This window comes from Typopeltis vanoorti, chromosome 17, assembly GCF_054136105.1.
Source record: "Typopeltis vanoorti isolate ZY-2024b chromosome 17, IOZ_Tvanoo_1.0, whole genome shotgun sequence".
In the NCBI taxonomy this organism is placed as follows: domain Eukaryota; kingdom Metazoa; phylum Arthropoda; class Arachnida; order Uropygi; family Thelyphonidae; genus Typopeltis; species Typopeltis vanoorti.
Window position 1 is genome coordinate 115,413,066 of NC_143565.1, and position 24,551 is coordinate 115,437,616.

The 24,551-nt window shown below is 36.2% G+C and overlaps 1 protein-coding gene across 1 annotated transcript; it reads left to right on the plus strand.

Moving 5' to 3' along the window:
- The first annotated feature begins 365 nt into the window (after positions 1-365).
- LOC150097820 (uncharacterized) lies at positions 366-23,385 on the plus strand. Its single transcript, XM_090407589.1, has 3 exons — positions 366-576; positions 19,408-19,607; positions 23,071-23,385. Exons 1-3 carry the CDS (start codon positions 559-561, stop codon positions 23,087-23,089), a joined length of 237 nt encoding a protein of 78 aa, XP_090263715.1. The 5' UTR covers positions 366-558; the 3' UTR covers positions 23,090-23,385.
- The last annotated feature ends 1,166 nt before the right edge of the window (positions 23,386-24,551 follow it).

A 24,551-nucleotide genomic window follows, 5' to 3' on the forward strand; every position in this document is an offset into this window, starting at 1 on the left:
CACGTATTCGGCAATAAAATCCAGCTCATAAATAGCACGTGCATCTAGAAACCACATCAGTCCTGCGAGGAGAAGAAAGAATGAAACCAGTGAATAAGAAGCCATTGGAAGTCTGTTATTAAGAAATAATTATTGCGAGCGAATAAATAGAGCAACGCGGAAATGACAGCAGAAGACGAAATTATTTATTTCTCAATTTTATTGGATTTCGCTTAACAAACTGCCGATGCTCGAACATCGAAACGAGATGGCATCTAACTCCCGTTGTGGCAAAAAAGCGTCCGAATTTCCCTAACAAGTGAAACTTGCTGCAGATTAAAGCTTCCTTTGTTTGCCACCAGAGCGGTGAAAGAGCTCGCGTCCTACTTTTCTACACAAATGTAGTTCGCCAGCTTCCTGGATAAGACGCACACTCGGGTGAGTTCTGGTTTGGTGATGTGACGACGGAAAAGAAAACTGTCTGTCTGTAGGTAACGGCATATGATTTCACGTGGATAAATACGCTGCTTGAGGATTGGAACCGTCTGGGGATAGCTCTCAGCTGGTTTATCGGTCGTCATGGTGCTTCGGTGCAAGGTAAGTTCAACTTTGTTCAACTTTCATGTTCAACATGTTCATGTTCAACTTTGTGCGTACATGTGTGTGTGTGTGTGTGTGTTTGATAGTAATGCCTTACCGCCAGTAGTATACGTTGCACAAGTACCGGATTACTGTCGGCTGCGCCTGGGGAGATCACGTGTGACCCTAATAGAGTTGTGCGGTTTGAATGAGAAAATACTACGAGATCTGTTCGGCTTGAGTCGGACAAAATTTTCTGACAATTTAGATACATTACTCATGAATGTTACCAAGTTAAAATTGTTAAAGAATGTTAAAAAGTAATCAGAATTTCCTAATTTTCAATAAATCTATGTGCGAAAACAAAATTCACGCTATTTAGTTTTCAGTTTGTAATCAACAGCGTGTTCCTCAAATTACCGCTCGATGGGAGATTTCTTAGTACAGAATCTGAAATATTGGCGAATAAAGAAACGTATTTTATTTTTATGAAAACTTTATTACGTAAACTATTATTTAAAATAGTAAGCATTTAAGTTAGTAACCCACTACTATTTAAATAAATGGTGATTTGTGGATACTCAGTTTTGGATGGAAGTAGAATGGGAAGGTACTATTATCGAACAAATAACGAATTACAACTATTTAGGTATACCACTGAACGGGGAAGGAAGGCCACATCGAGAAGTCAGAGAACAAGTTGCAAGAATATCAGGATGCTTGAACGAAACAGTAGGGAAAAATAAACATCTTAGAGTAGAGACCAATACCAGAATTTATAAAGCAGTAATCGGGCCTATTAGAACATGTAATGCAGAAACAAGACCAGAAGACACTAGGACAAATTTTGAACACAGGTGAAATGAATATTTTAAGAAACATAGTAAATAAAACTAGATTAGATAAAATAAAATATAAGAAAACAGTGTGAAATGCAAGCAATGAACAATTGGGTAGCAACACGAAGAATAAAATGGATTGAACACATGGAAGGAGGTGAAGATAGAATAATAAAACAAGTCTGTAGTTGGAAACCAAAGAATAAGAGAAGAACAGGAAGACCTAGAAAAAGACTAAAAGATACTATTAAAAAAGTCTTAGTCATAACAGATACTACATCTAATGAATGAAGAAGAAGAAGAAGATGGAAGTATTCGACTGAAGTTTAGTATTTGCGAATTTGATATTTGATATCCGTACTAAACTATGTCCAGTCACTTTAATTTGGATTTCAGTCGGATTAGGAGCCTACAGGTATAAACAATAGCCAATGGTTGGGAAAGAGAATCCCATCAACTCATTTATCAGGGATATCCAACTGAAGATGAGGTAGCCGCTCTCGTAGACGGCGGTCGCACAGTTTATCCCCGGAAACACTCGAGTTTTTCAATCCTCAAAACAAAAATACAAACAAAAAAAAAATCCGATATATTTCAACAGATCTGCTGGCGATCGAGTAATCCCTGTCTACAGCACGTATGTCAAAAACGACTCTCGGCTCTAGTGATGATTATTGAACTAATAATAATTATTATTTAAGTCTTCTTCCAGGAGACATAACTCCAGCAGTTGCGTGTTAATCCTCAGTCACTTTAAAGAAAGTGCTCGACCATATTCGTATTTTCTGTTTCATAATGATCGATATAATTGTGCACAAATGCAGTTACGAAGCGATTTTATTTTTATTTTATTAAATTTTACAGTGTTAATGGGAGCTGTGTGTTCCCATTCCAAGATGCAGAGGGCTTTGAGGGGAGGGAGGAATAGTTTTACATTACACAAAATAACAAGTAAAAATCTATTACTCCACATTGTGCATCAAATCTGTGGTAGAAGATTATTACGAAGTCTCGAACTTCTTCAATATGACAGGCTGGAACCTCTAAGATTGTTCTTGGAAGTTCAAAACGAAATACTATTGGCTACACTTCTTAATCTTCAAAATCATACACTTTCCGCTTTATTTTTGTAATCCCATCAGTCAACAAAATTTTATAACCAAGATCAGAACTGACTGATTTTATGTATTTTGGAGTGTAAAATTTAAAAAAGGAACTCCTCCCCCAGCACTTTGGGGTTCTTTGTTGCAAGAATGCCAAAACATAAACTTGGCAAAGTGTTCTTCCAAGGTAAATAAATATAAAATAAAACTGTCAATTAGAACGAAATTGCATTTTGTAAAATGAATAAAAATAATCAAAATTCAAGTATTTGCATATTTTGCCGTATTTAGAATTAACTACGAAAATATAGAATAAGTAAGAAAGAAACGTTAAGCTCTGTGGACATGCTGCTTTCATAGCGATAAACAGCCACGAGAAAATCATTATCAGATTCTTTTTTTCTCATTTGAGGAACATTTTTCAATTGTTTCAGCAGCCTCTCGAGATAATTGACCTTTGGCATAGGAGAAGACCAATTTCTGGATAATAATAATATCTCAGTCAATGTTTAAGATTACAAGACGACTGCAGTCGTCCGCCCTACTCTCTCTCCGTCTTAAAATCGTCGGTAGACTTGAGTTCAGCTAACGTCGACGATTTCCGAAAAAAGTTAGGGACAAAAGTGTTATGCATACTCCCTTTGAGGACAAAAGGCTTTACTGGGTTTATATTTATTTACATATTTAAAAGTACTAATAAATACTTTCTATTAATAAGTATCCTTGATACTTATTAATAGAGCCTCCGTAGCTGAGTCAGCATAGACTGAGCTCCCGTCCGTGACTAAGGAACCTTTTTCTGGTCTCTTTCGACTAAAGGTGAGTTAACCGGTCTAGGGTTGTAGAGGGTTTTTTGATCCGGAAACTCGGGTTTTTCGTCCCTCAGAACAGACCAACCAGCCCCGTGAACACACATGGGCCTACAGTAATAAATACTTAACCCCCATGAGGAGGGGGATCAACTCGTCCTAATAGGGAATGGGGAATAAAGGGAAGTATCTCCATACGAATAAATAAATAAATAGTACATGCGGGAGTTATGAAAACCTTCTCGAAACTATTATAAATCTAAATTGCTCTTAAGCTGTGGTTGGTAGAAGTATTTTATGTTCTCCTTTGGCAAAAAAGACAGAAACAATCTTTGTCTTTATACTCATGAAGTTTATTCATTTCTCTTAGAAAGGAAAAATCCGCGTAACAAATTGCATTCCTTGTCTCAAAACATAGTTTCTCTGTCTGAAAACAAAGTTTTCATTTCTGGAGCTAATAAGCTCCGTTGTTGAAGATGAGATCAGATTATTGTTCGCATAAATTTAAAATGGTTTAATTCCTTTTGTTTAATCAGATTAGGTTAGCCGAAAATCCGTAAACGAGTTCATCAGTTCCTAATGACTTCTAATCCACAGAAAGCAGATAGCGGATTCATCATCCGTCAGCACTGCAATATCTTGAGGTGATGACGGAGAAGGCGATGGAAGATCCGAAGAGAGACGCAAACGACATATGAAAAAAGCGGCAACTCTAACAGGCAGACTTTCCTTTACAGCCCTTTTGGTGAAAGATGCGTTCAGAAATGTCCAACCTTCGTTTTCATAGATTGAGAGTCAACAAAAGGGAATTCACCCTTCCATCCAGTTCTCTTCCGTCATTAAACGGACGGAATTCCCTGACTAGCTTTTAGACAATTTAATTCAGCCTGCTTGCCATTCCTCTGCTGCGCCACTTTTTTTTTATTTCTGTAGATTTGTGTGTTCAGGGATCCAGTTGGCCTATTTTCAGGAAACTCGAGTTTCTTGGAGGAAAGATCTTTGAGACCTACTAGCTGATCTTTACTTGAAAAGTCCTAATCAAGATTTCTCGCGTCATAGACGGATTCAAACCATGATCTTTTCAACCAAACGGCTTCCTCATAACCGACCGAGCTACGGAGATCTTACCAAAGGGAATTAAGTGGCGATAATTTAGTGCTGACGAATTCGTGAAAAAATATTCCAAAAAAGCATAAATCTCTCTCTTTGAAAAAAAAAAAAAATTAATTTCTTGGATGCAGTTTAAAAATAAGGATTTGATTTCTTGATCAGTGTTGCGAGTGTAGGTTGGGTTATACAGAATTACCAAACGCCGATATAACGAATACGTCAAGAAGGAAAACCTGAGTTCTTCATAAAAAATAATTCTACGTGTTAATGCTCTTTTACGTGAATCTTGAATTCTTGATCAATCTTAATCCAACATGTTGAGAAGGCACTCCACATAAAAACGTTCAGTATAATTTATTATTTTACTAGTTCTTTTTTTTACTTTCAGATACATAAAATATTTTTTTAAACTCTTATAATTAATTTTCTTTCCTTCTTGTTGATGCACTCCAGTAATCCCAGAATTTGGAATCCAAGGCTTCCATAAAGAGCCAAATTATCCCCATTTGGAAATTCTTAAGAAAAAGTTTCAAACCAAGATTCTTATGTTTGTTGGAATTCAAATCCAAATGTGTGAAATCAGGACGCTTTTCTGGTTGTCCTCCGTGGGTTTCAGCAAAGGCAAAGAAAAGTATGAGTAGGCGAGTTGAACAGAGCTATGAATTGCCGCTCTTACTAAATTTGAATACTGACAGTTTACTTCCGGGAGAAAAAAATCCATAAAATTCAATCAACTTTCGACTAATTATGATTTTTGTAAGATAAATTTGAAAACAGATCAAAGACTCAAGTTAGGATAATAATATCAGTAATATTACTGATGATATCGTCACTGATAAAAATCCCTTTTTCCCCTCAGCTTACCTCACCGTTTCTCTTAGTCTGTTTACCATCGGTGCTTTCAATGACTGGAAAGTTTTTCAACTATTTTCCTCGTTCATTCATTCTATGTTATTTTTGCATGTGTTTTTATTATTATTATTTTCTTCTGTATTTCACCATCTATTGAAGCGTCTTTATGGTCTTACTGAGTACAAAGCCGAACAAATAAAACACTGTCAGTTACGTACTAACAACGATTTTTTTTTTTTTTTGGACCATTTCCAATTATTTCCGCATGATAGCACGAGAAACTAAATAAATAAATAAAAACAGACTCTTTTTGCACAGTAGGTAGCTGCTATGTTAGATTCATATGAATCTATTACACGAGCAAGGTTTTCAACGTTACCAAACTTTTCTGCACTGTTAGCTTATTTGTTTTGCTGTTATTTTTCCAAGTATAAGCTTCTACTGGCTGTAAATTATAGTCAAGGTCCCAAATATCAAATTTCATCAAAATCTGTTAAAGAGAAGCTCAGTTATATGCAGCAGATTTAAATGTATCAACGTCAGTGATTACTCAATGAACTGAGAACCTAATCGAATAAATAAAAAATAGTACTTAAATCATGGTTAACTAATAGTTAGGATGATATATTTCACAGAACACATTTAGATTTTGCGCAGTTTATTTTCTTTCAAGCAATGTCTCAACTTCACACTGATCAATGTATGTATGTGTGTGTGTGTGTGTGTGTGTGTGTGTGTGTGTGTATTGGTTTTCTCCATTAAAGCAATATTTTTGCTCTGCTTATTTGAATGATTTTTGACTATATTTTAATCTTTCTAATATTATACTGGTTATTAATTTTCTTCGTTATTCCGAAGGCTATTTTTCTCCTAAAGGAAATTATTTCCATTTTATGTCCACATTTTTCAGTGTGTTTTTTTCTGTTACTTGGAGACTGTTTCGCTATGGTTCGTTGTCTCTTGCGAATATAATTTTGCCCAATCTTAATATTTTTTCCAGTTTTTTTTATTTTGTGCTTTTTCCTTCTTTTATTTCTGTCCTGACAGTCTATTATGTTTATTGCTTGCGGTTCCTTTGTTCTAGATTTCTGTGGTCCCTCTTTATATCTTTGTCAGTAAGGAGAAAATAGTTCGGAATTCAATTTTTGCTAATATCCTTCGTATGGTATTTTCGGATGTAGTTTAATATCAACAGGCACCATTCTGTCTCTGATATTATTCTTGGTTTACACAACCTTACGCGATGTGTTTTGTCTCCCATTTTACAAGTCACTCTTTCTATACATTTTGCATAATCTCTGAAGATACTTCTATCATTCACATATAAGGAAGAAATTTCCTTATATCAACTGAGTCAAGAAACTGACGCGCCAGTACAATTCATATTGCCTTCCTTGTTATTTAAATCCCCCCCTGTTTTGACTGGTTTCTGTACAGTTTCCAACCTCGAATAAGGCCTGTCATTTTGAATATTAAATAATAATTAGTTTATGATTAGCAGTTTGTATGTGGAGTTGTTCACATACAAACTGCTAATTATAAATTAATAATTGTGATAAGTCCTATTATTTAATCTTATTTTGTGCTTTTTCCTTCTTTCGTTTCTTACTGAGATGAAGCAGTAGATCTTGCATTAAGAGAACAGCGTTGAGGGTCTGAATCATCTCGTTTCAGCCCTTGAAACGAAATGATTTGCTTCGTGGTTGCTTTTATCACGTCTGAATGAGAGGAAACCTCTGTTTTTTTATTATTATTTTATCTAGTCTGTTAATTTTGTTGTAGAAGTCCAATGTACGCAGATTGTCTTTTTCTCTCTCTTTCCGTTAAGAAAAAATTTTTGTGGAGTATACAAATAGTATGAAGCCAATGCTTCTTAATAACCTGCCTTCAATAGGACTTGTTGTTTGTAGTGTTTCTTGTTTCGTTCTTTGTTTTATCGGTCTGATTTTTTTTTTAAGAGTAGGATTAGAATTGTTTTGGCCTCCCCCCCAGTGCTTATTTCTTATCTGTGTAATTTCCATGAATACTGTGTCTGATAACTCTAAGCTGTTTACTTTCTTAGTTTTCCTTTAAAAAAATTCTGTAATAACTTTGGCACACTACGTGCAACATAATCGTGCCGCTGTTTATCAACGAGGTTTCTCTTCTTCAGTTTTTTTCCTTCGAATTTAGCTGTTTTAGAAAAAAAATTTAAAAACTCAAGAAATAGAAAAAGCCCAGGCTTTTTCTATTTGTTGGGAATATGCGTTGAGCTCTCTAAATATGCAGACAATAGCTTCAAAGGAAACCTACTTAAACTCTTCAATAATATCAAAAGATCCCAAAAGAATGGGAAACTGGAGCAGTAATAAATATTCACAAAAAGGTCCCAAGTACAAATGTGGAATTGACAGAGGCATTACTCTCTTAATAATAGCATCTAAACTATATGCTAACATCTTAAAGAACAGACTAATTAAACGTACAGAAAATTATTTAGAAGAAGAGCAGTGTGGTTTTAGAAGAGGGAGAGGATCCACAGATGCCTCTTTCACAATGCAACAGATCATAAAAAAAGAAAAGAATTTAACCTGCCCACTTTTCTTCTATTTATTGACTACGAAAACTATCGTATCTGTTCAAGTTATCTTATGATAACTTGAACTGAAATCTACTCGGTAAAATATTACAAGACGATAAAATACCTCCTCAATTAATTAAAGCCACAAAAAGTCTATGCAGAGAAACAAAACTTTGCACCGAATTTGCAGATGGAACATTATCAGAACCTATAACTATAAATAAAGGAGAAAGACAAGGTTGTGGCTTATCCCCAATCCTATTCAACAATTATATAAACAGAATCGTAATCCTAAAAGAATGAGAAACAACTGTCAAAGATGGAGAGTTCAAATAACAAATAATAAACAGCTAAATACAATACTTTATGCAGATGATCAAGTACTAATTTCAAATTCAGAAGATAAACTCCAAATTGCAACTAACCATCTAAATGAAATAGCAAAAAGATTTTAATGAAAATATCTGAAACAAAAGATATGGCCCTGCGTTAACCACCATTCAACAAGTCCAAATTATGCTTAACAATAAAATAATAGAATTCAAATTCAAAGAATTACAGAATTCAAATTCTTGGGAAATATAATCTCATAATTTAATACTGATTCACTAGAAGAAAGACTATAAATTTACAATAGAATGAATGGCATAATTAAAAGAAATTTTGGAAAACAAATGACTAAAGAAACTCAATTAAGATTACATAAGATAACCTCTAAACCATCCCTCAAATTTGGAAATGAAACCTGGATTCTAAAACAAAGAAACAGACGAAGATTGGAAGCAGCAAAAATGAAGTTTCTAAGACCTCTCCTGGGACTCACTAGGTTAGATAAAAATAAAAACACAGAAATAAGAGAACGATTAGATACAAAGAACATCGTACAAGAAATAGAAGAATATCAGCAAAATTGGCTACGCCACACGGAAAGGACGAATAACAAGAGGATTCCCAAATTAGCATATGGATTACAGGAAGAAGAGAGATCGTGGACGTCCAGTATTAAGTTGGAAATACCAGCTTCATCTACAGAGCAGGCATAAAAAACCAATACCTCAATTGCTCAGACGACGACGACGAGCTGTTGTTAATCATATGATAATAATCCTGTGACACCCTCTCTAAGTAGGATATCAGGAAGATATGTCGAAACAGAAGCGTTGCTCGAGCCAACATCTCTTTCCACTTCCCTAGCGGTCACATTTCTGTTTGTTGGAGGGATTATTCTCCCCCCCCATCTATCGTTTCACCAAACTTTGTTGTTGTTGATGCAGGCATGGTGAACATTGACAGCATCGATATTACAGATGTCAACTGCTATTTTTAATCACGCCGTGAATACAACGTTTTTTTTTTTTTATTTTATCCCTAAGATATACGCGATAAACCTTAGGATGCTGGTCAATAAAACAATTTCTTTCTTCTTTTTTTTTTAGTTCAATTTCTTTTAGTTGACAACCCTATTTTTCTCTAAAATTTTCTCTTTTTGATGGGTGCTTCTAGAAACTCTTCTGCCTTTGTTCAAAAGAGAGTGGGATTAAACTAACCACCTATCATGCTCTCTAAATGATCAGCTGCACTTGATCACTTTCTACTGCGCTATAGGTGTTTCTTTCGGACTATCTTCTGTTTTCCTTATACTTTTGTGTATCGCACCATTTGCAGCAGAATTCTTTGTTTCTCTTCCTCATCAATTTCAATTCTTTAGAACAACCTTTCTATATGAAACCAGAATCATTCATCGATTTATGGAAGCTGTATTGTTACAACTTCAAAATATCAACGTCCTCCATCGCAAGTTAGTCATGCAGTTTATTTGGTTATTTCCAGTAAGTGTATGTAGACAAAAATATGGAATTTATTTTTAAAAAATTTCGGTATCATAAACATAAAGAGCAAATATAGGAAGATTTTTAAGGTGTAGGATTACAATTTCAAATTGAATAAATTTTATAATAACCACCTGTAAGAAAACAATCAGTAGATCTAAATAAAATAATTCCATTATAAATTGATAAATTTTCTTTATATTCAATGTAACTCTGTAGCATTCATTGCGATATTAAGATATCTTACTTAACAACTGTTAATAACAAAACAAATCACGAAGCTAATTGGAAAAGTCAAGTATGAAATGACATTGACTGACGCTCTGCCCTCGTCATTTGGCAGTAGAAGTTTTCTGCTCTCCCTGTAAGTAGCTTTAAGAACTTGAATTGTCAAAGGAAATTACTATTATTATATATCGAATCCTGGGCACAAAAACCTAGATAACCGCTTCAATATAAAAAAAGGATACGAAATCGAAAAACGGTTGCCTCGTTGGTTATAAACCAAAGAATCAAATGGTTAAAAACTAGTTAAGTTGCGAAAAACAACCTTAAAAACCACTGCTTTTAACAGGCAGGAAAAGAATAGACGCTTACCGAGGCGGGACCACATGAGATTGAGAAATGGCAAGAATTAATATATACATTATTTGTGCTCATTTTTAACCCATTGGCATCTTTCAGCGGTTCGTTGGTCATCCTAAACTCACGCTGATCCCGATAGCAAACGAAGCGTTAGATACTCGTTTGTTCTGTTGTTAGTGGCGTCAAGATTATCTCTGAACTTTGCAAATATTTATGGCGTAAAAACCTGCTGGGTCTGTCTTTGTACAGCTTTTCAAATGGTGAAGAAAATTCGAAACGTGACTTGATAGGTATATATAATATTATATAATATTATATTATATCATATTATTATTATTAATTATTATTTTTATATAATTTTATATAATATATAATTATTATTATTATATATTATTATATATAATAATAATAATAATAGTAATAATAGCGAGTCAGTTTGACATCATCATATTACGGATAATTCCTTGCCTTTTCTTGATGTCAAACTGACTCGCTCTTCTGCTGGTAAACTCAAAATATCGATATATTTTGAGTTTACTCAAAATATATCGATATTTTGAGTAAACAGATATCTGCACTGTCAATCCCATCATTTCCCTCCTCATAAGCTTGGAATAATTTCCACCTTGGGACATAGAGCCCGTTCTCTTCTGGATGACTCAAATGAACTTCTTACAGAAATAAACCATCTGAAAACTTCTTTCGAAGTTAATGGATATTCCAAGAGAATCATTGAAAAATTCCTTCTTAATCCTCCTAGACATCACTCGGAAGAAACAAATAGATTCAAAGGCAATATATCTATTCCTTACATAAGTACTGTTTCACATAAATTAGCAGAAGTTCTGAGAAAATACAATATCAGAAAACCTTATCATCATCAACTCAAATACCCTGATGTATATAAAATATTGTGTAACTGTGATATTCCTTATTTTGGGCAGACAGACAAATCTGTCGAAATGCGCATAGAAGAACACATGAGAGACATTACTTACAGGAGACAGCGAGCGAGAGCATTATCAAGTCATATCCTCTTCTCGGCTAATCCTAATGATGATAACCAAAGTCACAAAGTTTGCTGGGAAAATCTACTAACATCTTCCGTTGCAGTGACGAAATAGAGAGAAAAATTGTGGAATCTAGAGAAATCGTCTTCAATCCTGTTCATCTAAATAACAACTTCAGCTACAACCTCCCAGATAGTCATTCAGCTGTAATCATGTACTGGCGTTCACGTGAGGCTGCAAGCACGCACTCTGCCAACAATGCAACAAACGAATACAACTACAACGTTTTCATGCTAATTATGTATAAAGACTGTCTGTGTTGTTCATAGTCTTTTAACCTTCAATGTTTAGTGTTTTTTCTTTCTTTTATAATGTCACCTGAAGAAGGCTGTTACAGGCCGAAACTAGTCGTGTTTTTATATTAAAACCTTTTTACTTAAATCTCGGTTCTAGTCATTCAATTTTTCATAAAACTATATATATATTAAGGATATATTAAGGATACTAAGTAATTTTATAAACTTGGTTTTTTTCCTTCTTCTCCCAAGTAAGCAAAACTGTTAAGTTTGCACCTGAACGTAGTTCAAGTCTAAAGGTAGTGCAACACCAGGGCAACTTGTTTTAAAGGTGGGTAAAGATCTGATCACTATTCTTAGTATTTTCCCATAATGTAAAACACATCTCACTAAGAGTTGTATACTGTTATGCATTATGGGTGTGGGGGGTCACTATACTGTTATACATTAATGGTGGGGTCACTGCCCAGACCGGTTTCAACATTTTTTGAGGTCTCCTCAGTGGGTAAATATGGGAGTTCATATCTTTCATCACTAGTCTGTGGAGTATAAAAGTTGTGCTGAGGGTCAGCAGATAGTGAGAGAGGAAGAGAAAAAGGTAGAGAGGATAGTAGTAGGTATTAAAGAGGCCTCAGTCGACCTGCTTGAGCGCACTTAACTTATTAACAGGTCTGGACCAAGCAGATCTCCGACATCATCTCCCTGCATCCGTTCTTTACAGCTCTCGCCGGTCAGCCATTCTCTTCGGATGCCTGACCGTCGAAAGAGGCAACAACAAATACAAAGAGAACACACAAGTGAACAAAAAAAAAAAAAAAAAAAGAACTGGGTATAGCACGAGAAATTCCAAAAACAAACAAAAAGAAGAACGAGTGAATTGCAAAATTTAGACATGAAAGAGTGGGGGGGGGAGCCTGGCCAGGGTGATGCAGCCCACAAGGAGCTGCACCGCCTCGCTGTAAGTCTTCTCAGCCCGGGTTCTCAGGTTCCCCCCCCCCCCCCTATGTGGATTAATCATCAAACCTGTTGAAAAAACTGAGAACTTTTTTTTTTGAACAAAAATAATTTTCCAATGGCTGTTATAAATTCCGTCTAGATTTTAAGAAAGATCGAGATCATCTTCCGGTAAAGTTCTTCTGGCAAATTCCCTAATGATCCATGGATATCTCTTTTCCATGTCTGACCGTGTCAGCGACTCCAACGTGTTGCAAAATTGTCTTTTCTCATCCTCGTTTAGGTGATCGTTTAATTGATGAGGCGCGACTTTGGTTGTATCTTTGAGTTCTCCCCATGCAAGTCTTGTGCTCCTTTTAAAGAATGAAAAAGTCGGTTCTCCTTCTATTTTACTGAACAGTTTTCCTGCCGTTTTGAGGGGCCCTTTAAAGTTCTTTAGAATTACGGAACCGTTTTGGGCACCACCGTCAAAAAAAAGTCATCTATTTCTTCCATAGGTTTTTTGTTGTCTCTTTGCTCATTTTCTTCTGATGGGGTTACTTCTTCAGTTTCCGTTTGGTTTTCTGTTCTGGATTCGCTTCTTTTTTCTTTGTTTTTCCTTCTGGTTTTTCGTAATGGTTGGCTGACTTCCTTTTGTGACTGTCCTATAGCTGGGGATTAGAGGACTGGAAAATCTTCTAGCTCCGTTGTTTGAGGCTCATTTGCTGTTTCGCCTGTAGCTGGAGAGTCCTGTTTTGTGGGTTCAGGGCTATTTACTGGAGTGGTTGCTGGGGCTGGCGATATGGCGCCTCCTATTCTTTCTGCCTGGGTCCTGTTAGGACAAACGTCTACTTTGTTGGTTGTGTTTCCACATTTCAGGCAAGGTGCTTCACACTGAGCTAGGGCATGTCCTGCCGCCATGCAGTTCCTGCACTTGTTCTAGGGGCATTCTGCGCCTAGGTGCTCAAGTGATCCGCACTGAAAACATTGCTTCCTAACCCCAGGGTAGTTAACTACTACCCTGGCAGAGCCTACAAACACAAAGTTGGGTACTTCTTTCTTCATATCCATCTGGAAAGTTACTTCTCCGGTCTTCCAATTAGGGAAATCGATGTCATTGGCGATTTGGATATCTCGTGCATCTCCCCATGGCGCAAATACTTTCTTTATTACTTCAGCCCCCCCCCCCTCGAGATATTCTAGAGGGAGTCTTTCTATCTTGAGTGTCTTAAGGGTACTGCCTACTAAAAAGGGGTAGATGGTTTTCCCCTGGCAATCAATGCCTTCTAGTAGTTTTTCCCTTGTTTCTGCATTTTTTGCTAGAACTTGACATAAGGGGTAAGACCGAAGATATTTTCTGTGCCTACGACGTCCACTAGAGCTTTCGCTAACGTACTCTTTGGTATCTTGGCGGTAAAAACGTGGTCATAATTTTGAATGAAAAAGACAAAGTCCACAAACGGACAGACCTTAAGATAAGGCCTGCACAGGCTGACAAAAGGCAGAAATGAGGATCAAAAAAGACTGTCAAGTTCTTATCAAAGGGGCACTTCTTTGCAGCAGGACTGGAGTTTACATAAACATAACATCATTGGCCAGAAGGGTGAAGCAAGATTTCTTTATTCCCCGTTGTCTGATGGGGAGAACGAATTGAAGGAAGCACGGAGATTAGTCATTGTTACTAGTATTTAGAATGGCTTTTGGCCTCTTGTATTTGAAGAGGTCAGTTTCGTCGTAGTTTGTTGTCCGTTTCGCTAGATCGTTGGGGTGCGTAGAGATCTTTGAGAAGAATTTTTCCGCTGTAGTTTGTAGAAAGGAGTAGATGTAAGGGATGTTTGTATCTCTATGCAGTTGGACGTTCCTTACAATCCACGGTGCGTCTAAGATCATGCGCAAACACTTATTTTGCACTCTGTAGCCTGAGGATGTTGGTGTTGGATGTGTGGCTCCAGGCTGGAGATGCATATGTCACTATGAGGCCGATCGTCAGCAGGTAGAGGAGTACTTTGATTCTGGTATTTAGCTTGCTTTTTCTATTTATTAGAGGGTAAAGTTGTGCGATGGCTTTAGATGCTTTCGCGCATAAGGCTTTGATGTGTGGGTTGAACGTTAATCTTTTGTCTAGAATTACCCCAAGATATTTTGTTTCTGTTTGCCATGGGATTTTGGTGTTGAATAGATAAAGGTCCCCCTTGGGAGTTGCCAATCTGCTGGTGAAAAGTATCGTTATACTCTTCTGGGGGTTCACTTGTAATCTCCATTTGGAGAACCATTGTTCTAGTTGTAGCAGGTTTTCTTGCAGTTTTTTAGTGACAAGATGTAGTCGTAGAGATCTGGCAAGTACTGCTATGTCATCCGCATAAAGTGCTAAGATGGATGACATTGGGTTGTGTGGGATGGCTGCCATATATATCGAGAATAAGATCGGTGCCAGTAGAGAACCTTGGGGAACTCCCGCAGAGATCCGTCGCTGACTTGAAACTGTACCGTTTATTTTGACTTGTATGTGTCTGTCCTAGAGGTAAGATTTAATTAGTTTGACGATTCTTGATAGTTTACCTGCTGAGATGACTTTGTGTAGTAATCCGAAGTAACATATCTTATCAAAAGCTTTCGCTATGTCGAGGAAAACTGCTCCAGTATGCTGGTGCCAATTGTAGCCGGTGGTGATGTACTCTGTTATCCTATAAACTTGTTGAGTAGTACTATGATGTTGTCTAAAGCCAAATTGTTCCTTTGGAATAATATTTAACTCGTTTACTGAGGCTTGGAGTTTGGAGAGGATGATTTTTTCGGAAATTTTGCCTAAGTTTGAGATTAGGCTGATGGGTCGATAGCTTTCAGGTAGGTGTGGATCTTTACCTGATTTATACACTGGGACCACATCTGCGACTTTCCAATAGCTGGGGAAATAGTTAAATCGGAACATGGCGTTGATTATGGTGGTGAGATGTACGACAGCTCTTCGGGGAAGCAGTTTAATTATTCTATTTGTTATGCCATCTGGGCCAGGGGCTTTTTTATTCTTTAGCTTCTTTAGAACTTCATAGATTTCCGCTGGTGAGTTGTTCGCAGGTTTGTTGTTGCAGGTGTTGGTGAGTTTTAGTGCATGTCTGATATGGAGGTGGATTTTATAGACATGCTTGATGTCCAAGTTGTCGTATGTAGGGCTACACTGTTTTTCCAGGTTCTTTGCTATCTCTTCAGCTTTTTCTGCGTCCGTGTATACTAGGCCCCTGTCAGACTTGAGTGGGGGAAGAGATTTGTTTTTGTTTCTGAGGCTTCTTAATATGTTCCAGATGGAGTGTTCGCCGGGTGACATAGAGGCTAGTTTGGCTTCCCATGTTTCGTTCCTGTGAGCTTTAAGTGCTTCTCTAACTTCATTGTTCAGTTTGTTGAGGATCTTTTTATCATGAGGAGCGCGGGTGTTGTGGTACCTTTTCCTTGCTTTGTTTTTGTCCCTAATTAAATCCATGATGTCTTCGGGTAGTCGGTTTGGCTTAATAGTGGTTTTAGTAGAGGTGACAACCTTTATGGCTGTGTTGATTTGCTGAGTCAGGCTTTTGACAGCATTTTCAATTACTTTTATGGATCTGATCTAATGGACAGGTCCAATGGGTTCCGATAGTACTTCTGGTAGTTTTTTCCATGAGATGAAGGAGTGTGGGGGGGGGGGAAGCAGTTGTTCTTGCTTTCCCAGCTGGAGCAGGATTGGATTGTGATCGGATGTCAGCTCGTTTAAAGAGTCTATACTGTAGCTTAATATTTTATAGGATAGCAATGTCAAGTATGTCGGCTGTGCCATACGTACGATGATGTGTTCGTTCTGCGGGGCCTGCCACCACTGCATAATTTGAACTGGAGTAGCTGAAGAGGGTGTAGCCGTTTCTGTTGGTGGTTTTGCTGTTCCATGCAGGGTGTTTCGCATTTAGGTCACCGACAATGATGACTTGCTCTTTATTGCCCAGGACGGCATCCAGACCTGAATGTAGTAGATTCTTTGATGGAGGATTGTAAGCTGCATAAAGTGTTCGTTTCCCAGCTGAGGTAGTGGGTACTCCAATTCCTGTGAGCTCTGGATTTCTGGTTGAGGGGCTGGTTACAGAGTGGTGATCGATGTGGCGTTTTATGAAAATGGCGGTGCCACCTCCTCTGTAGTTTATTCTGTCGTTTCTGTGGAGGAGGTATCCTCTAACTTTGGGGTTGTCTGCTGGTCTTAAGTGGGATTCGTTTATTAGGATGATGTCTGGGTTGTATGTCACTGCGAATTCTTGGAGTTCCAGAATCTTGTTTCTAAGTCCGTTCGCGTTCCAGGCGATGATCTGTAGGGAAACTGGAGTGCTTTTATTTTTATGCATTTATGAGAGCTGCTAGGATGGATTGGGTTTCTTGTAGAAATCTTTTTCTGGAGTCCGATGTGGGGTTAGATTTGCTGAAGTCTTGCAGCATATTTGCGAGGTAGTTTGTGATGACGGCTGCTAAATTTGGGTGGTATTGTTCCTGAGTGGCCTTTGTTGATCGGACTACATCCGCGTAGGTCTTCGTCTGCCGTTTGAGGTTTGCTTCGATCGGGGCTTCTGGTTGCGGCAGTTGGTTCTGTATCGTGTTTTGTCGACCTCTGGTGGGTTGAGGAGCTGGGGCTACTGCTACTGGTTTTTGTAGATTAGTAGAGGGAGCAGATCGTCTGTTTTTTGGGTGTTGTATACATCCTTTGTAGTTTACTGGATGCGGGCCCCCGCAGTTTGCACATTTAGCCGGGGTGGATTTTGGCTTGGTGCAGGTGTTTGCGGGGTGCTCTCACCGAATTTTAAGCACTTGTATTCGGCTTTACATATAGAATAGTGATCAGAGCTTTACCCACCTTTACAACGAGTTGCCTTAGTGTTGCACTACCTTTAGAATTGAACTACGTTCAGGAGGAAACTGAACTGTTTTGCTTACTTGAGAGAAGGAGTAAAAAAAAACAAGTTTATAAAATTACTTGCTATCCTTAATATATATTATCCCCAAGGTAAAAAACTTTTCACATCGATGCTTTACACATAATTTGCAGGGAAAGGTTATTTGGCTTAGGAATAGTTTCTTGATGAGATAAATCTAAGAAATCAACGATACCAAGCTATTTTAAACCTGGTTTTACTCCATTTCCCAAGTAAGCAAACAGACAAGTCAGTCAGGTTTGCGACTGCAAGTCTGGGTGACGTCACACGTAGTGCAAGTCGAGGCAACTTGTGGTAAAGGTGGGTAAGCTCTGATCACTATTCTTAATATTTACCCTTAATGCAAAGCACATCTCCTGGAGGAGATGTATGGTGCTTTGTATTAAAGGCAAGGGGCCACTACCCAGACCGGTTTTGACCTTTATTTTCTACATTTATACCTCATCCTGAGATTTTTATTTAATAAGGTTAAAACACCTTATGGTGACTTGTTCTTGTTCTTGTACTTCGATAGGGATCGGAACTGTTGGGAGCTGGCTTTGAGAGGCTCTGCTTGGGGATAGGTGTTTGCCTGTCTCTGAGTAGGGCCACCGCTGAGATTATGGCTCTGGCTGGTGGTGGGGTGAGTCTGCCACTGGGTAGAGCCAACGCTGAAAAGTTCTTCTCGGTGACGGGGTTAGCCTGTCACTGAGTGGAACAATGCTGAGTTGGACGGTCTTTTAGCCACTATGGAGTGGTCTAGGGACCGTCCTAATTTTTGGACAGGTCTTTACACAAAAGGGGTCGAAACCGGCGGGGGTTATTATGAGTTCGCTCTCTTAAGGTTAAGGTCTTAAGGTCAAATTGCCTTAAGGGAGCAATTTGAGTTTCCGGGGAAAGTGTTTTCTGGTTCTGCTCGGTGGTGGTGGTGGCGGGTGGAAGGCCATCGCTGAGTGGAGCCAACTCTGAGATGGACGGTCTTTCGCCCACAATTCAGTGGCCTAGGGATCGTCTGAATTTTTAGAGACGGCTTTACTTATTCATATGGTCGAAACCAGTCTGGGTAGTGGCCACTTGCCTTTAATACATAGCATCATACATCTCCTCAAGGCTGTGCATTAAGGGTAAATATTAAGAATAGTGATCAGAGCTTATTCTACTTTTACCAAGAGTTGCCTTGGTCTTGCACTACGTGCAGGGTCAAACTTGACTTGCTTGTCTGTTTATATATATATATATATATATATATATATATAATGACAGTAAAAATATTATTATTTCGTATTTATATTTCTATCCGTTATTTTTTTTTTATAATTAGGTATCGTAATAAACCTTTTTTTCCCCTTTTTTTATTAACCAATATGAGTGAAACGCAAGTAGAAAATCAAGAAAGGAATTTTTTTTTTCTGTTTCAGACGAGGACTTCTCCATGTATTTCTTTTGCTCTTTTGCTTAAAAGTTTTGCTTATAAATAAAGTAGGGTTAATTGAATTTAATTAAATCATATTCAAAATATGATTTTATTTACAAAATCATATTTAAAATGGTGCTATTTGAATATTTGAATCCTTTATGGATATTTGCTTAATATACTGTTTACATTGGGAATTGATAGGCGGGAACGCATGTCGGAATTTTACTCAAGTAAAAATAACAAAGAAATTAAAAAGTTTTATACGAAATAAATAAATAATTTAAATGAATTTAAAAACGGATGACGCATTTCTGATATTTTTATAATCGGTTACCAAAACAATTTTAGGTTGGAAATTCAAAATTGGTGAAACTTTAATAAGAATGCAAAACAAACTCTCAAGCCAGGTTTGTATGCTCCGAAATATTCTTTCAAAACTTTTCCGTTATGCATGCAACTATTATTTTCAATTCTTGGTTATAAAACAAAAGTCTGCATTTAATATTGTTGCTTTTTTTAAAAGCTAATTGAAGCAATTAAAGTTTTTTTCCCCTTTATACGTCAATTAAATGCATTTTACTCTACAGGTGTCTCTTACTGTATTATTTGCCATCCACGTGCTCGTTTCTTGGACAGTTTATCTATTTGTGCTGATGATGGCAGTACCCGGGGTTCTAGAAGCCAAAGGTCCTAATACAAATATCTCTGCATGCTACTTCTGCGACGATGATGTCGATTTTTCTGTTCGGAACCTCGCTTGTTGTTTTCTCACGAGCCGATGCTGTGGGTAGGTGAAAACTTCTGTTGGTTACAAAAGAATAAATATTTTTACGTGAATTTTAATTTTCGAAGACTCATTATTTTTTCTTATCTGTCATCACGTATCCATGAAGATTGCTCCTGTCCAGATGTTCGTCTGTCTGCACAGAATTTAGCTTAACAAAATCTAATAATGATACTTAGAATATTCAGTAAAACGTTTCTTAGCGTTTTTCTTTAGTAAAATCACCCCGTTTTTCAGGAGAGAAAGTGGCTGTATATTTCAGTTGCTATGACAATGAATGAAGTCACTATAAAATAATAATATTTATCATTGAAATGCAGCTTTTTATTACTATCTCGGATCATTTCCTTGCTTCTTACAGCTTAATTAGTTTCCTCCACTTGTCAAACCATCTGCTCAATGTTTCAGGAAATTTCATGATATTTTTCGTGTCTGCTGTTAAAGATGTTAGTTAACATCACCATTTAAAATGTTTTAACTTCGGCATAAGAATGAATTCTTTGGAGGATTCTCTTACATATATACTATACTATACTGTTATGGATTATTGAAATGAAATAATAATAATAATAATAAATAATGAAGACATTACATAACAAGAAAGACTATCAACTTCTTCAATGTCTTGCTGCCAATTTTTGCCTGTTTTGTAAACAGCTTGTGTTTTTGAAAACTAAAGCTGGAAAATCCCAAAGGAAAGCTATTAGCATGACAGGTTTCAAGTAGGAAATCTCTTACAGGCTTCCTTAAAGGAAATAGCCGAAATGCTGATTCTATTACGTCAACATATACCCTGCCGTAGTGCAACAAGTCTAGGCCTTCCAATAATCAGCTCCTATCAGTTGGTGCCAAGGTCAACGACCTATTTCGTGATTAGATTGTGCCTTTTCGTGTTCTGCCTACATGTATGTTCCACCTAGCATTTAATGCCAAGCAAGTGAAAATGCAGGATATTTAAAGAAGCATGTACACTTTCCAATATAATGTATATAATTATAATAAATTTTGAAATTATGGACATCCAGTAAAGTGAACTATATGATTATCGAAGTGGATAAATTTGACATTTTCAAATAATCAAGCATAATTTTGCACAGAAAAAAATCCAGTTTCTCATAACGATAGTTTTATAATAACGTCTAGAGTTTTATTACCTGCTACGGACTGCTTTTTTACGATTAGAAACTGTGACTTACAAATTAATATATTTCCCTAATGTGGCTTATGATGAAGAAGCTTTTATCATTATATTTTGTGTTATAATTATAATTAACAACAACTGATACAAAAATTCGATTTGTCAAATATCGAATTTTGTTTTATTGTTTACAGTTTATGAATGAAATTTTAGTTTCTAGTGTTTTAACTTAATTTTAATTAAATTTTAATATGAAATTAAATGTCTGTTATTTTAACTTCATTTTAATTTTAAATTAAATTAAAATTTAATTTTCCCTTTATTTTAAAATTAATTCTTTTAAATATCAAAATGAATCTGGAAGCCATAGCTGAAATAATAATCATTAACTCAAGTGAGTAAATTCATTCAACGACACGTACGTACGTATATCACAATACAACAGTCCTTATAAGGACTGGCTTAAAGGGGCGAAGCAAGAATGCTTTTCATCTTCCCCGTTATCTGTAGAGGACAGTGTAGGAATAAGGTGTTATTGAGCTATTAAAGCTCTGATCATGGCAGGAGGGTAACAGCAATAGCCGAGCCTCAGTTAGAACTTCATTGGCTACAGCATTGCCATCCATTACCCATCCAAGGGTATTGGATTGAATGAATCAATCACCGCATCTCACGGTCGACTGATTCATGTCCTCCACCATTCAACGACAATTCTTTCTTATGTATTATATACATGGACTCTACCAATAATGAAATGGTGTCTTTAGAAAAAGACTTTTTTTCCCTTTATATTTTTAAATTAAAAAAGTTATTAATATAATTATATATTTTATTGGATTATTGAGAAAGATAGCTAATATATTATTATGATTTTAGTGAACTTCGAAACTCTATGCATATTGTATAAAATTTCATAATTTCTTTCAAGTTCAATGTATGTAGCGTTTTAATATTAAATTCATATTCGAATTAGGATATTTGAGGAGGACTGTTTAAGGCACAATATTTTGATTTATTGGTGAGTTTTGAATTCTGCACAATATAATGCAAATTTATTAGAAAACATGCAGTAACTTTGTTACACTCCACAATGCATTTGGAAAACACAATCTTAATTAAATGTCTCCACAGGTCTCGAGGTCTATTGATACTTGCAAACGCTTTCTTTTCCTTATAGGGTTATTTTATGTTTTTATGTGAATCCACCATGAAAGGTTGTAAATCTATAATATATTGTATATTGTACTGGGCGAGGTAAGGGTTTTTTAAAATTAATTTTATCTTTTGCATTTTTTAAAAAATTTATTTTTTACCCAATTCTGAAATCCTGCTCTCAAGACCAAACATGAACTTTTTTAAGTCACTTCAGTCCTCAATAAACGGGCCGGCGGTCTTACACCTAGCGATGAAATACATCTCCCACTTGAAAACAACCCAAAATATCCTTGTCCAAAGAGATGTGAATCCGCAGCCCGTTGTTTGAAGAGCGGGTGCGCTAACCAGTCAGTAAATCATGTCGCCAGTTTGATACTGGAAAAACAAGCGTTCAACATTTAATGTAAATGTACCGTTGGTACGTTAATGAAATATATGAATGTTTAAGGTCATCTTGATAACGTTTGGCAAGAAGAGGATATTTAAGAGATAACTTTAGAAAGCAGTTAAGTTAATATCCTGATGAAAATCATCTTTGTGAATTCGAATCTCAAACTGCAAGTTGTGGTCACCGTGACGTCCATAATAATGTTTGTGCCACAGCTATGTCTGATTGCCGAGATGTTACGATTTTTTTTTCTTTTGTTTTTCTTTCTTTCTTTTTTTTTTTTTTTTTTTTTTTGAAGTGTGGCAACATGTGATAGAAATCTCTCAGTCCAAGAAACATCAGAACACGGTGGAATAATAGCTTTCATAATACAAGAAGGGTAGGTAGAAGCGGATTTTTCTGGTGCTGAGAGGCTCCTACAGTCAGCACTACAACCATTCGGATACAGTGTTGCGAGTTAGACAAGGACACAAAGCGAGTCTCAAACTGCAAGCACACACAGAAAGCGCAGTATGCACTTTTCGAAACGCAAGTGGTTATCAACTCTTTGATAGTAAAGTTAGTTTTATTTTTACAAAGTTCACAAATAATTAGTCAAAAATACATAAATATTTATTATCTTTTTTAATAATAATAATAAATTATTTTCGTAACTTTTTTTATTAAATATACATTTTGTGAATTAGCACTTGTGATTTTATTTCTTTAGGGCGAATTTATTACCTTATTTTGTGATGAAATAAAGCGAGCAATTTCTGACATGTTTTATTTATTTTTTTTAACAGACCGGATACATTGGACTAGTTTCTACGGCCTAATGATGACAGAAGACACATTTCCTGCCTTTATGTGCATGAGTGAACATTTTCGAACTACATGTTGAATACAATCACCGTAAGATGTCGCATTCTACGTTCGTAGCATTTCACACAATGGCATCTAAAGAATTTGCTTTAACAAACCACCTCAAGAAAAATTACCGAAAAAAAAAAAAAAAAATAGTGAGCTGGATATTTATCTAGTGACATGAAATGCACCAATAACAACTGCACAGATTCCAGCTTCGGATATTTGTCCAAGAAGTTGAAAGCACTTAAGTATTATTTCAAAAAGATGGCGCTGTAATATGTCTAAGTGACGTCTGCCATAATCATTTGATCGGAAAACATGTTCTCTAGGAAATATGTTATATATCATTGTGTAAATTAAACTAGAACTTATTAAATAGTGTTTATTTCTTTTTGAGTTAAGAATAATATTGCAGTTTAATTAACACAGGATTTTTTTCATGCAGAATTGTATTACGTTATTTACGGCATGCAATAGCATTTTATTTATGGTTACAGAATAACACTTTTTAAATATTTTAGTACCTTAAAATAAAAAAAATGAAAAAATGCTCATTAGATATCTTATTTTAGATATCTTATTATTCTTAATTTTTTAATAAATATAAATATATTTTAAGGAGTCCATTTTTAAAAATATCATAGCAAATACAAACATCCAGGCAGCTGAAAAGGACTTCATAAAACGCTTCACGTTTTCTTTCGCCCCAAGGTAGTTTACACTGTCAGACATGTAAACTTCTCTGACCTCTATTCCAATAAGTACCAGGATTTCCTTCTCGGTTGTCTTTGTGTCTACATTTCTTTAAAGCGCCGTTGTCTTAGAGAAGCATCTTTGGCCCACTTTTTAAGCGGTCAGTGACATCATTTCTGACTTGAGAAATCTCCTTTAATATAGCTTTAGGAATGAGAAAATGTTTATGTTTCTTATTTTGTACTAAGTTTTAGTTCTCGACAATGACGTAACAGTTTTAGTTTTTTGCACAGCTGGCGAAATGACACCTGGTTAATGAGGGGCGATTTCAGAGCGGGTCACACTGGGCACATAACCTGTCTTTAAGTCGCCTGACGGCGAGTAACACACCTTGCAGGCCAAACTATTATGATGTCACCGTTTTCAACTGACTTAGATCTCCGAGGGGAATATTAACTCAACGTTCTACTACAAAAGCGTGATAAAAACTGTTATATCTTCAAATGTACAATACTGAGTTAATACTCACTTATTACCTATTTTAAGATGATTATTTTTTTTTTATGCCACTAAAAGTAAATTACATTCCAGATTACAATTCGAAGTACTGTAGAAGTACAGAAACACAAGAATTCGTATTTAAAATAAACAAAAAATCAGTATCATATTTTTAAATTAATTTTGATTCAGTTTTGCGTTATATGTAGAGAATATTATTTTTCAA